A 13,630-nucleotide genomic window follows, 5' to 3' on the forward strand; every position below is an offset into this window, starting at 1 on the left:
GTCCGCCTGCCGATGCAGGGGACACGGGTTTGTGCCCCGGTCCGGGAGGATCCCACATGCCGCGGAGCGGCTGGGCCCGTGAGCCGTGGCCGCTGAGCCTGCGCGTCTGGAGCCTGCGCTCCGCAACGGGAGAGGCCACAACAGTGAGAGGCCCGCGTACCGCAAAAAAATAAATAAATAAATAAAATAAAGTATACCCCCCAAAACTATTTAAAGGATTTATTTTTAGCACCAAAAATGTCAGTGACATTTTTGTCACTATCATGGAATTGTCATATTGTCACAATTATAAAAATTAATAATGATTTAAATCAGGGGTCCCCAACCCCCGGGCCACAGCAGACTGGTACCGGTCCGCGGCCTGCTGGGAACCGGGCAGTACAACAGGAGGTGAGTGACAGACAAGTGAGCGAAGCTTCACCTGCCACTCCCCATCGCTTGCATTACCGCCTGAACTATCCTCCCCACACCCTGGTCCGTGGAAGAATTGTCTTCCACGAAGCCGGTCCCTGGTGCAAAAAAGGTTGGGGACTGCTGATCTAAATTAACTTTAATTTAATAAATAATTTAATTAAAGTATTAATGAAATTATTTCCCTTACTGTCACATCACAGAGGCAAATCTTAATTTTGGTGACTGGAATGGGGTAACTATTCCTCTTATTTGCAAACTATCACTTGTTGTTACTGTATATACAGCAGTTGGATTTTTGTTTTTAATTTACTTCAGTAGCTTTAGCCTTTCCCACCAAGATTCAAGGCAATCCATTTGCCAATTTTTTTTCTAAAAATCTCTCATAAATTATAAATACTATACACAGGCTAAATCTTTCCTGTACTTCCATATAGGACATAAATCAGTATCTATATGATGTTTCTCACTAATAAAAGGAGTGTATCTGGTTCCAGAACCAGGCAGTTTTATTGCAATACTGAGTTTCCACAGTTCAGCCAAAAGTTTGAGGATGAAGACTTGCTGCAAAAAGCCTTAACTAGTTCTCAACTGCTTTCTCACTTGGCATATAAATACGAAAGTTAGAAATGGCCACTGGTACAATAGCTGTGAGTGCATATTCCTCCCGTAGAATATCAGAAGAGACTTGCAGTTTACAGACAAGGCTGGCAAGGTGTTCGGAAATATATCCAGAAACCTGAGGAAATTAGTGGAAAGAGAGGCTTGTTATTTCTGTAAATATGCTAGAGTACATTTTGATTTTACACCTGAGGAACCAATTAGATTAAGTATGTTTGTAAGGTTTGGGGTTAAGAAAATACTGTCAGTGGAGGGTTTTTCTTAGGACTTCTTAATTGATTCATCAGCAAAGTTACCAGATCCCAGTCAAAGAAGATTCTAAGTTTTACAAAACTCAAGATAACTGTCAAAGAGCTAGAATAGCTTTATCACCTCTGAATAACGCCTCAATGAAGCTATATCGTGAGGAATCTATCTATCTATCTATATTTTTTTTTTTTGGAAGGGCAACAAATGTTTATTAGCTTCTCTACGAGCCGGGCGGGAGACGCAGCTCCTCTCCCAGACGGTGGCTGCCCACCCTGTGCGAGGTGGTCCCCCTCCGAGCTCCCTGGAGCCACCCTGGTGACGGGGCAGACCCCAGGGGAGAGGAAGGTAGCGTTCCGCACCCCACGTGAGGGACGGGGACAGGGAGGAAAATAATCAGGAGAAGCAAACACTTTGCAAGGTTTTGTTTGTTAGTCTGACAGCAGGTAGGGGTAGAGGGGGCTCCCGGGCAGGGCTACCGCCCCGTGTTCCGCGTGGCCGCGTGAAGAGACCCACGCTGGCGCTGGTGGTCACGCGGAACCAGCCAGACAAGATCAGCTGGAACGCGCTGATTTCGAAGCTTTGTGTTCATTTCGCCCTGGGCCCCTTCTCGATCGGCTTCCCAATGTCTTTCCCCCGGCGCTTAAGGCCGATGGCTCTCTCGATTTTGCCCAGAGCCTGGTTGTTAGAAATGGCCCGGCCCCTCTCACGGTCAGCGACGACCTGTGGCTTTTCGTTGATTTTCGTCGCCAGGTCCTTCTGCGTCAGCCCTTTGCTCTGCCGGCCCTGCGGGATCCCCTTGCCCACCTCCAGGCTCACCCGGTCGTGATGCAGCTCCTCAGTCCCCAGGTCCAGCTTGGCTGTGTTCTTGGTGATCCAATGCTGTTTGTTCTGGCCGGCGGCCCATTTCTTGGAAGCCTCCACATATTCTCCTCCTCTCTGAGCTGCTAGAGAGGAGGACTTGGCCTTGGCCTGGGCGGCCATGGGGCCCTTTTTGGGCCAGTCACTCTCAGCCATGGTGGGGCAGGTGGTCCGTCCGGCGGCTCCGAGGCAGCTGCTCGAGACCCGGCGACGCGACGTCCCCTTGTCGCTCGGCCGCTTCCGGGGCTCGCCGCGGCCCCGCCCCCTAAATCTGTATTTTTAAATTAACCCTAATTGTAGGGTGAACAACTGTCCCAGCTGACCTGAGACAGAAGATTTCTCAGGCTGAAGGATTTCAGTGCTAAAACCAGGATAGTCCCAGGCAAACCAGGTTGGTTGGTCACCCTACGCAATGGCCTGATGTATATCATTAGATAGAGTATCTGGATTCTTTCATGCCTCAAAAATCTACATGGCTTGCCTGACTCTAGACAGTCAGCAAGCTTTTATTCATTGCCTGCTGGGGGCCAGGATCTGGAGATGATGTACAATTAGTAGACAAGCATCCCTAACTGAAATATTTTGTGTGTCTCACGCCCTGTGTCTTATGCTGATAGCCCCACGTGGATACAACTATTTCCAGGTTCGTGTTGCTTTTGGAGCTATTAGACTGAACTCAGCAAAGCAAGATGACCAAAATTAGCCTTTCCAGTGGATTCTGTCTTGGTTGTGCTGTTGTCATCTAAGTTAGATATGATATCAAGAAACGTATAAAAACATTTCCATGTGAAAGCAAATTAAAATGGGCCAAAGATAGATTGTAAACAGCTTGCCCGCCTTCCCGCCTACTTTCCTATAAATATTAAGTTAAATATAGTATATGCCCTAACATTGTAATTCACTTCCACGAGGATTTATTGGATGATTATCCTGGGTCAAGCCCTGTGCTAGGTGCTGGGACTACAAGAACGAATGAGAAATGGTCCTGCCCTCAGGAACCTTCCATCTAATGGGGAGAGAAACATGTGTCACTTGGTCTCTATTTGCCACTGTCTCCCCCAGATCCATTCTCGCCCTCTCTCTGCCTTGCTCCACGCCTCAAGGATTGACCTCTATGAGCTGCATCTCTGGGGCTGTCTTGCTCTGTGGCTTCTGGTTGAGTTCAGCCAATGGGAGGCATTGTTTTGGCTTGAAGCTCTGGCCATTGGTCTGTGATTGTAATTCTCTCCTCCAAGCCTCCAGCACTTGCAGGGCTCCCTTAGCCAATAATCAATTTCCTTACCTCTGCCCACTTCTGTGAATAGTCCCTTCATAAAGTTAGTTTCATGATTTCATCTGAGTGTGCCTTCTGTTTCCTGTACAAACCCTGACTGATTCAATAGGTAAATAAACTACTGAATTAAAGGAGGTAAGTGAAGTAATAGAGGTATATACACAAGTAGAATGGTGTGATACAGGAGGGCATGCTCAAGAATGCCCAGAGAATGGGAATGAGAAAATGCTTCTTGATCTGAACACTGAAGGATAAATAATAAGTGGGAGAAAGACCTGGAAGGGGCAATGTCTAGCATGGAGAGAAAACTCACCAGGATGTATTCATGCAACTGTTAGCAGGTTAGGGCAGCTGGAGCACTAAGTATAGGGAAGGCAGCAGAGGGAGATAGTGTGGAGAAATAGACTTGGTTCAAGACATGTAAGGATGTTAAGCAATTCTGTTCATTTCACATGCACACTGCCTGCCTCTCTCTCTCTCTCTCTGCCAAACACTGTTCTAGGCACTGGAGATTCATTAGACCATAAAACAACAATCCCTGCTCTTAGGGGATCTAAAACAGGGCAGCAGTAGAGATGTAAAAGAAGGGACACATATTGTAAAGGAAATCAAAAAGGAGGACAATGCCCAGGACAGTGCAGACAAATCTGAGAATTTTTTTAATTTTTAATTTTGAAATAATTATAGATTCCCAGGAGGTTACAAGGAAATGTATAGGGAAACCCCATGTACACTTCACCCAGCCTCCTGCAATGTTCACATCTTATACAATTATAGTAAAATATCAAAACCAAGAAATTGTCATTAATATAATCACAGTGTTTTCAGATCTCATCAGTTATACACACACTCGTGTGTATGTGTAGCATCGCCACCATAATCAACACGCTCAAGCCATCATGTTACCTCTTGATGGCCACATCCATCTGCCATCCCTAACCCCTGAAAACTACTAATCTGTTCTTCATCTCTATAATTATGGTATTTCATGAATGTTACATAAATGGAATCGTGTATCATGGATCCTTCGGGGATTGGCTTTTTTCACTCAGCATAATTTGCTTGTGGCTCATCTAAGTTGTGTGTATCAATATTTCACTCCTTTTTCTTGCTGAGTAGTATTCCATGGATGTACCAGTGTTTGTTCAACCCACTGAACCCACCGAAGGACATGTGGGTAGTTTCCAGTGTGGGGTTATTATGAACAAAGCTGCTATGAAGAATTGTATACAGCCTAGATACTTTTTGAGTGAATGAATGAGATAAAATGGATAGAATGCAGTGACCAGCTGTAGGGGATGAAGCCTGACATTGTTAGTAAAAAATGAACCTCAAAGCACGTGCAGCCACCAAGTACTACAAAAAGGGTTTATTTTGTTTCATATATGTATGTGTCTTATACATATGTATACATATACTTTATTAATAATCAAATGGTATCTTTTAAAATAAAACAATTTAAGATAAGCAAACTGAATTTAAAACTCTAAAGTAAAACTTGACAACATATTTACGTTGTCAAGAGACAACAGCTCTCAGTACAATCATTTTAAATATTTAAGTAAATTTTAAAGGATCTTTGTTGTGATCTGGCATTTTTAAAATTCTGACGCTTTACAAATTCTGTTTTGTTAGTTGCTTGAGTTCCTATTCTGCAATGTGCTATTATTATTATGCAGGATTGTATCCGTGCTCCTGAAAGAGTTTTAAAATTAATTCTAATTTGAAGAAAGAACATTCTACCCATAGAAAGTTCAAAAATAAAAATGATGAAGGACACATTTCAGGAAAACACACATGGTATTTTACGTCACCTACTTTAGAATAATTCCAGGATAGTTTCTTTTACTTTTGTTTTATTTATTCTACTTTTTAATGAATTTACAAATAACCCAAAATGTTCCCTAGTTTTTTTGCCTTCCAGAGTCACAATTTCCTTCAATACTCAAATAAGGATAATTCATCCTGGCAAGTCTGTTGCCTCCTTTTGGATAAAAATCTGGCAATAACCCAAAGAGCATTTGTAAGGGCTCCTGATCTATCTACAAGATACGTGTATAATTTCTTTGCCCATTTTAATATTTTAGGTGTGTTGCCTTCTTCTAAAAATTTGCAGTCAGTACCCATGAAGAATTTTTTTTTCCATGTAGAAAAAGCCTAGTTTGGACTTCCCTGGTGGCACAATGGTTAAGAATCCGCCTACCAATGCAGCGGACATGGGTTTGATCCCTGATCCAGGAAGATCCCACATGCCGTGGAGCAACTAAGCTCATGCGCCACAACTACTGAAGCCCACTCGCCCTAGAGCCTGTGCTCCACAACAAGAGAAGCCACCGCAACGAGAAGCCCGCGCACCACAACAAAGAGTAGCCCCCGCTCGCCGCAACTAGAGAAAGCCCACGCACAGCAACGAAGACCCAACGCAGCCAAAAAATTTTTTAAAAAGTAAACGACCTTAAACAAAAAAGTCCAGTTTGCTCAGAAAAACCCAACAAGCCAGGTGATATATTCTATTATTTATATGCTCCTGTTCATATTTTATTATTTAATTTGGACTTGCAACTACTTAGGCAGTTATGGATCAGAAGGTGAGGCTGAAATGTACTATCCAACTGATAGAATGATTTATTCCTCCACAGGTCATTGGTATAGGCTCCAGTTGTCATCAAATACATATGGTATTTTACCTATCCTGTTGCCATGGAGATCAAGAACCAAATTAAAACACATTTGCCAGGGTCATAATAATGTAGTCAGAATTTAAAGAAAAACTTGATTTGCAGTTATATATAATTTTGCTTGTTTGCTCTGACGGTCTGTTGACTTCTACGTGCTTTAGTTTATCAATAATAATAGAGCTTCTCGAGCCATTGACTCACATGGGTCTTGACATTCCACGAGCCCAGATTCAACACATCGTCTGGCAGTCTGCTTGGGTTGGCCCCTGGATTGAAGAAGAGAGGGAAGTCTGGGATAATTCCCAAATGTCTGGATCTGGTGACTGGGATCCCATGGTAAGGCAAGCTTGAGGAGAAAAAGCTGGATTAGGAACTGTTGAGTCTGAAATCCCTGTGGGCCATGCAGTCCAGGAGGCAGCCAGTAGAAGGCTGGCTATGAGTGTCTGAGGTTCCATGTCACATCAGCCAAAGAGGGTGGCTTGGCATTTTCCCCAAGAAGAGAATCCTGGGGAATATAAACATCTAAGGCTGGGACAGAGGAAGAAGGTCAGGAAAAAGACCGAGCAGGTGTCTAATGTCTGATTAAGTGCCTGGCACACAGCTGGCACTCTGCAAATACTGTGAAAGAATACGGAACGCAGCCATGGGGATCTACAGCAGGATGGTTGGGCAAACAGGCTCAGCTCACTCTTACCTGCAACTAGTCAGAAATGTGCCTGGGGCTTCCCTGGTGGCGCAGCGGTTGAGAGTCTGCCTGCCAGTGCAGGGGACACGGGTTCGAGCCCTGGTCTGGGAAGATCCCACATGCCGCGGAGCAACTGGGCCCGTGAGCCACAACTACTGAGCCTGCGCATCTGGAGCCTGTGCTCCGCAACAAGAGAGGCCGCGACAGTGAGAGGCCCGCGCACCGCGATGAAGAGTGGCCCCCACTCACCGCAACTAGAGAAAGCCCTCGCACAGAAACGAAGACCCAACACAGCCAATCAATCAATCAATCAATAGAAATGCTGTAGAATTATTAAAAAAAAAAAAAAAAAGAAATGTGCCTGGACCCAGAGGTTCATGTAACATGTCGACCACTCTTCTCAGATCACTTCTGGTCAGTGCTGCGTCCACGTCACGTGCCCTTGGTCTCCCTTACATGTGCCTCTTCTCCATTTCTCTGGGGTCCTGGCTTGGTTCACCCCAGGGATCTCTTCCCGCCTGCCTGTGTCATCACACCCTTGCAGGGGGAGCAGTATACACTGCCTCTCACAGCATAATTGCGGTTTGTTATTATCCTAAAAGACCCTCTTCCTGCGGAGGGGTTGGGATGGATGAGATAAAGGAGATTTAGAAGATGGAGAACCCAGTGAGACTAGGTGGAATTAAAAGAATGAAGGGGAAGGTGAACCCCATCCTGCTACAAATAAAAGGAACAGTCTGAGGAGTAAGAGGAGAACCCAGAGAGAATGGTTCAGTAATACCAAAGACCAGCTGCTTTAAAAAAATAGTTGCGGGGGCTTCCCTGGTGGCACAGTGGTTGAGAGTCCGCCTGCCGGTGCAGGGGACACGGGTTCGTGCCCCGGTCCGGGAAGATTCCACATGCCGCGGAGCGGCTGGGCCAGTGAGCCATGGACGCTGAGCCTGCGCATCCGGAGCCTGTGCTCCGCAACGGGAGAGGCCACAACAGTGAGAGGCCCGCATACCGCAAAAAAAAAAAAAAAAAAAAAAAGTTGCGGGACTTCCCTGGTGGTGCAGTGGTTAAGAATCCGCCTGCCAATGCAGGGGACATGGGTTCGAGCCCTGGTCCAGGAGGATCCCACATGCTGCGGAGCAGCTGGGCCCGTGAGCCACAACTACTGAGCCTGCACTCTGGAGCCCGCGAGCCACCACTATTGAAGCCCGTTCACCTAGAGCCCATGCTCTGCAACAAGAGAAGCCACCGCAATGAGAAGCCCGCGCACAGCAACGAAGATCCAACATAGCCAAAAATAGATAAACAAATTTATATTAAAAAAAAAAAGTAGTTGCTAGTCAACTGTGCCAAATGCCACGTGGAGGACAAGAAAGAGGACAAAAAGTAAGCCGTGGATTTGGTGATCAGTAGCTCCGTGATGCGTTTAACAATAAAACTTCCCACTGGCAGAGAGAGTGAAATCCAGGCTGCAGGTCAGGAGTCGTGGGAAGTGAGGGAGGGCTACACGCCCCAGGCTTTCTCATCCGGGGCAGGGCATCGTTGGACACACTTAGCGCATCACAACCCCAGCAGTCCCCAGTGATTCTGCTCCTTCCCTCAGCTCACAATCCAGTCCTGCCTCCAAAATAAGTCCCAAGCCTGACCACTTCTCACTCCGCCCAAGGAGCCACCCTTGTGTGGCCATCTGTCCAGGTGATGGAAACTCCCTCCCCCCTGGTTCCCCTCCCACCTGACTGTCCCATAATCGGTCCTTCACAGTGGCCACAGGGGTCTGTTAAAACCAGTCAATCAGACCATATCATTGCCCTTTGTAAATCCTCCACAGTGATCCTGTTATTAAAAATAATTGTTCATGTCTGACCCTGCCATACTACATGATCCGCACTTTCTGCCTCTTAGCATCCTACTTCCCCTTCCTCTCGCTGCCCTCCGCCACGTGCGCCTATTTTCAGTTCCTCAAACGTGCAGGGTTTGTTCCTACCCTTGCACTTCCTATTCCATCTTTCAGGCAGGGCTTGCTTCTTGCGCATGAGTCCTGCACCCCCTGATCCCTATGGCCCCATATTGGTTTAATGCTCCGCTGTTAGCATCTTGAAATTCTTCATTTTTGAACTGAGGGGCCTCACCTTTCCATTTTGCACTGGGCTCTGCTCTCAGGGATCGTCCCCTCCTCAGAGAGGCCTCCCTTGGCTTCCCAGACTAAAGCTGCCCCCACTTTCCAAAACACAGGCAATCCCCTTATCCCGTTTTATTTTCTTTGTAACAGCTTTCACGCTCTGACATGTTCTTGCTTAGGGACTTATTTGCGTCGTGTCCACTTCCCTCCCCCTGGAATGTAACAGGAGCTCCTACAGGGTAGGGACCATCTATTCTGTCTCGCCCCAACGTCCGTAGAACCTCAGTGTGTGGAACACAAGGCTGCCCAACATACATTTGCTGATAAATGAGCTGTTCCAAGACTGAACTCCCTGGACGCAAGAGAAGAACCGTGCTCGGTGTCATGGAAATTCTAGAATGCTTTTGGTATTTGTATACATCCTGATCAATAATTAAATTTTTGTGGTGCTGGTCTGTTCTGATAAATTCTGATTTCATGATGAGGTTAAATGGGATATAAATTCTTCTTATTATATTCAAGGTTGGTCTTTTTCATGAAAGATTTTGAAATCTGGATTCAATGCCTACTTTTGCTGCCTATGTTATATGAGCCTAAAACAATCATTTTAGTTTAGTCTGAATTTTTTAAAAGAGGTTGTTGGTCTACCTTCCAATTACATTGTGCTCTATGGCTCAATAAATCATTTTCGTTTGTATTAACTAATTTGACCTGTTCAGTAACTCTATACAAGAGATAAGGTGGCTGTGTTATTTTACAGATGGACTCAAACTATGTTGAAGCTTGATGAGAATACAAGAATAATAATCACAGATATTTAGAACTGGGAGTAAGTGTTGAGATTATTTCCTCCAATAATTTCTCATTTTTAGATGAGGACACAGAGAAATCCAGAGCCCACCACGAGGCAAGGATTTTGACAGAACCTGATTCTTAAATCAGTGAACTTTATACTTTACCCTTGGTCCTCTCTGCCAACATTTGCCCCAAAAGAGTATTTACAGTCTACTTCAAAATTTTGCTTTTTGATGTGAATTATATCTTTAATTTTATTAAATGAATGGCTGAATAGATGAAGATAAAGAAAGAAAGAAGGAGGGAAGAAAAGGAGGGAGGGAGGGAGGGAGGAAGGAAGGAAGCAGAGCTAGGGAAATTATTACTATTGTTACTGAACCAGGATCGTTTTGCCTGACACTCAGCAAGCCAAAACACTGAGTTGCCAAGTTTTGCAGCAAAGAGAAGGTTTATTCACAAGGCAGTCAAGTGAGGAGATGGGAGAACAAGTCTCAGACCATCCTCCCCCTTTGGGGTGCAAAGGCCTTGGGGTATTTGGGAGATAAAGAATAAAGAAGCAGGATGGTCTGAGGGGTAAGGAACGTGGGGAGCATGAGGAAAGTGCTTGGGAAAAGGTGTGGTAATTGTCATCGTTCTATGAAGGCCTCTGCACATTCAAAACTGGAGGTGCTTAACATGGTCCTGAGGGTGGAGTTTTTGGCCCTCTGACATCGAAACATCACTGACTGGACACTCACACATGCCCAGTTGGAGGGTTGGTGGTCCTAACCAGTGTTAACCACTTCAGCTTGGTCCTATCCAGCTCATCTCCAACTAGACACAGCTGACTCCAAGTACCTGGAAAATAACTTGGGCAAACATCTTATTGCTTCAGCTGCCTGCTGCTTGGAGGATGTGCAAGTCTTAAAATGACCTTGATTAGCAAAGGCAGGTAAAATGGATTTGACTAATAATTACCCACGGTTTAATTATAATCTACATAAGTCATTTATTTGGATCTTTATGCTCTTGTCTTTTACTTCTCTTATGCATTCCCTCCTTGATTTTTTTTTTTTTTTTTTTTTTTGGTGGGAAGGGAAGGGACTTCTGCCAGAGTAGCACTCCCTCCCAAGCGGGAGTGGGTTGACACACGGGAGAATCCAAGTTGTGGCAAAAGCATTAAGGCTTCGCTCTCTTTCCTCCCCTTTCTGACCTCACTGGTGCAAGACAGCAAATCCCAACTTATCCACAGGACACATGCAGGGCTGCCGGGTTACACAGCTCCACGGACCACGGACATCATATCCTGGAGTTGGGCTCCACAGAAGAAACAGCACAAGTGGCACAGGCTTCCTGGCCTGCTGTGTGCCAAGTAGTTACCCGAAGGGAAGCCCAGAGGTTGTCTAGCTATGCCAGTGGCAGGGTGGGCTGATATAATCAGGGGTGACATAGTAGCAAGTCCATTATGGGCACACATCTAAGATGCTCTGTCCAAGCCCAAACTTACCAACAATAAACCTGACATTTTGAAGTCCATCTGTCTGACTTCTCTATTTCTCAGTTAATACCCTGTGCCTCTTTTTGTTGTCCTTCTTAATTAAGATGACCTTGCTTCTAGGTGTCCTTAGTTACTGACTAGCTATAATATTTTACAACCCACTTAAATCTTGAATGTAATGATGTCATAATTATGAAAGTAACCAGATTCACACGAAGTGTTACCTAATCTTAAGAACAAAATGGCATCTGTGAAAACAGCTGAAACAATTAGAGGAAGAAAGTTTTTGGAAGCTTCAGGATTTTTTTTTTTTTTTTGCGGTACACGGGCCTCTCACTGTTGTGGCCTCTCCCGTTGCCGAGCACAGGCTCCGGACGTGCAGGCCCAGCGGCCATGGCTCACGGGCCCAGCCGCTCCACAGTATGTGGGATCTTCCTGGACCGGGGCACAAACCTGTGTCCCTGGCATCGGCAGGTGGACTCTCAACCACTGCACCACCAGGGAAGCCCTGCTTCAGGCTATTTTAAAAGTAATTAGTACTAGTTAGCAATAAAGTTCTCTTCTAGGAAATTACACTTAAAGGGGGAACATGGAATACAGAAAAAAATCTACCACTAGAGAATGAACCACCAGTCTTCCTAAACATTGGTTCCACTTTCAACAAAATGTGGGTTGTCGAAAAAGAGCATGTAGATGCCAGCCAGGACTTCAAATGGGTCCAAACTTGGACAACAGCAAACTAACAAGAAAGGTTCTCAGGGTCAGAGTTTGCACTGATGCGGCACCATTTCCTATGATTGACTTTCCCAGAACTGTGCTCTCCTCCTTCTGAGAAAAATACCCAAAGTACTGCTTCTTCCTTTGGCCAACCAATCACCTCTCAGGATAGGACACATCTGTTTGTAGGTGTGGATTGTAGTTGCTCAAAAATGACGTGAGGCTTCTTAAAATGATAATAGGTCAATTTGCTTTGAACTGATCTGTTTTCCAACAGAGCTAAGAGGTTTTCCACTAAATCAGAGATTCAGCAGGTAGTCAAAACAGCTGAAATGAGGTGTAGGCAGGACTTCACGTGTGTCCTGTAATTGCCCATCCCTATGTCCAAGCAGAGCAGAGATAAACTCCAGACTGCAAGTTACTCAGACACAAGGATCAACTTCTAAGGGCCCTGAAAGGCAGGTGAACCAGTTCAAAACAATGTGACCTGCTTAGAAAGTATTGAGTATCTAATAAGTATTGATTGGCTAATCCTTCAAAACTTGCAAAGGGGACCCAAGACAATCTTGAGATTTCAGTAGCCAGAGAGACCCAGACAACACCTGGCTATGGTGACTCTCTAAATTGCTTTTAAATGAATTTTTCGCTGAATTTTCAGTTCAGCTAATCAATTATCAAATTGTAGTAAAATACTCACTTATATGCTCAGTGTTATCACTTTAGTTAAAATGTGTTTGCATGTATTTTTTAAAATGCCAAATGACTATAAATAATCTTCAAAATGTTTTTTAATTAATTTTTATTGAGTATAGTTGATTTACAATGTTGTGTTAGTTTTTGCTGTACAGCAAAGTGAATCAGTTATACATATATGTATATCTACTCTCTTTTAGATTCTATTTCCATATAGGTCATTACAGAGTATTGAGTAGAGTTCCCTGTGCTATATAGTAGGTCCTTATTAGTTATCTCAAAATGTTTTAACTAAGCATTTACTTTATTTCATATTGTTGCTTATACTTTCAATCAAAGAAATTTGTTTGGCCTATAAAAGAATATACATAGAATAAATTTCTATTTTATTATATTATTATTATTATTTTTTGGCTGCGTCCAGTCTTAGTTGCAGCACGTGGGATCTTTCGTTGCAGCAGGCAGGCTCTCTTGTTGTGGCACGCAGGCTCCAGAGCATGTGGGCTCAGTAGGTGTGGCAGGCAGGCTTAGTTGCCCAACAAAGGATTGAACCTGCATCCTCTGCATTGGAAGGTGGATTCTTGACCACTGGACCACCAGAGAAGTCCCATAAATTTCAAATTAAAAAAATATATATATATATATATATATTTTTTTTTTTAAGGCTTTAATGAGTCCTATCAAAACATATTTGTGGGGACTTCCCTGGCAGTCCAGTGGTTAAGACTTCGCCTTCCAGGGGGTGTGGGTTCAATCCCTGATCAGGGAGCTAAGATCCCACATGCCTCGCGAGACATGCCTCGAGGCCAAAAAGCCAAAACATAAAACAGAAGCAATATTGTAACAAATTCAATAAAGACTTTAAAAATGATCCACATCAAAAAAATCTTAAAAAAAAAAATTGTGTGTGCTCACTTCGGCAGCACATATAAATACTAAAATTGGAATGATACAGAGAAGATTAGCTTGGCCCCTGCACAAGGATGATATGCAAATTCATGAAGCATTCCACATTAAAAAAAAAAAATTTGTGTAAGATAAAGTAACTCAAGGTCATTGTTCC

At 44.3% G+C, this 13,630-nt stretch overlaps 1 protein-coding gene and 1 non-coding gene across 3 annotated transcripts; one reads left to right on the forward strand and one right to left on the reverse strand.

Moving 5' to 3' along the window:
• Nucleotides 1-1,786: 1,786 nt before the first annotated feature.
• Nucleotides 1,787-2,295, reverse strand: LOC137204129 (endothelial differentiation-related factor 1-like). 2 transcript variants are annotated; one of them, XM_067701421.1, is made up of 2 exons: nucleotides 2,086-2,295; nucleotides 1,787-2,034 (listed from the first exon to the last, which is right to left on the reverse strand). In XM_067701421.1, exons 1-2 carry the CDS (start codon nucleotides 2,293-2,295, stop codon nucleotides 1,867-1,869), a joined length of 378 nt encoding a protein of 125 aa, XP_067557522.1. In that variant the 3' UTR covers nucleotides 1,787-1,866. The 2 variants fall into 2 exon arrangements, with proteins under 2 accessions (XP_067557522.1, XP_067557521.1); XM_067701420.1 differs by having other exon boundaries at nucleotides 1,787-2,295.
• An 11,179-nt stretch (nucleotides 2,296-13,474) lies between these two features.
• Nucleotides 13,475-13,585, forward strand: LOC137204249 (U6 spliceosomal RNA). Its single transcript, XR_010933487.1, has one exon. It is a non-coding gene; the product is annotated as a U6 spliceosomal RNA (small nuclear RNA).
• The last annotated feature ends 45 nt before the right edge of the window (nucleotides 13,586-13,630 follow it).

This window comes from Pseudorca crassidens, chromosome 12 (assembly GCF_039906515.1).
Source record: "Pseudorca crassidens isolate mPseCra1 chromosome 12, mPseCra1.hap1, whole genome shotgun sequence".
Classification (NCBI taxonomy): domain Eukaryota; kingdom Metazoa; phylum Chordata; class Mammalia; order Artiodactyla; family Delphinidae; genus Pseudorca; species Pseudorca crassidens.

Bases quoted from the DNA above. Each gene is read 5' to 3' on its own strand.
- LOC137204129 (XM_067701420.1), bottom strand. From the start codon at position 2,295: ATGGCTGAGAGTGACTGGCCCAAAAAGGGCCCCATGGCCGCCCAGGCC.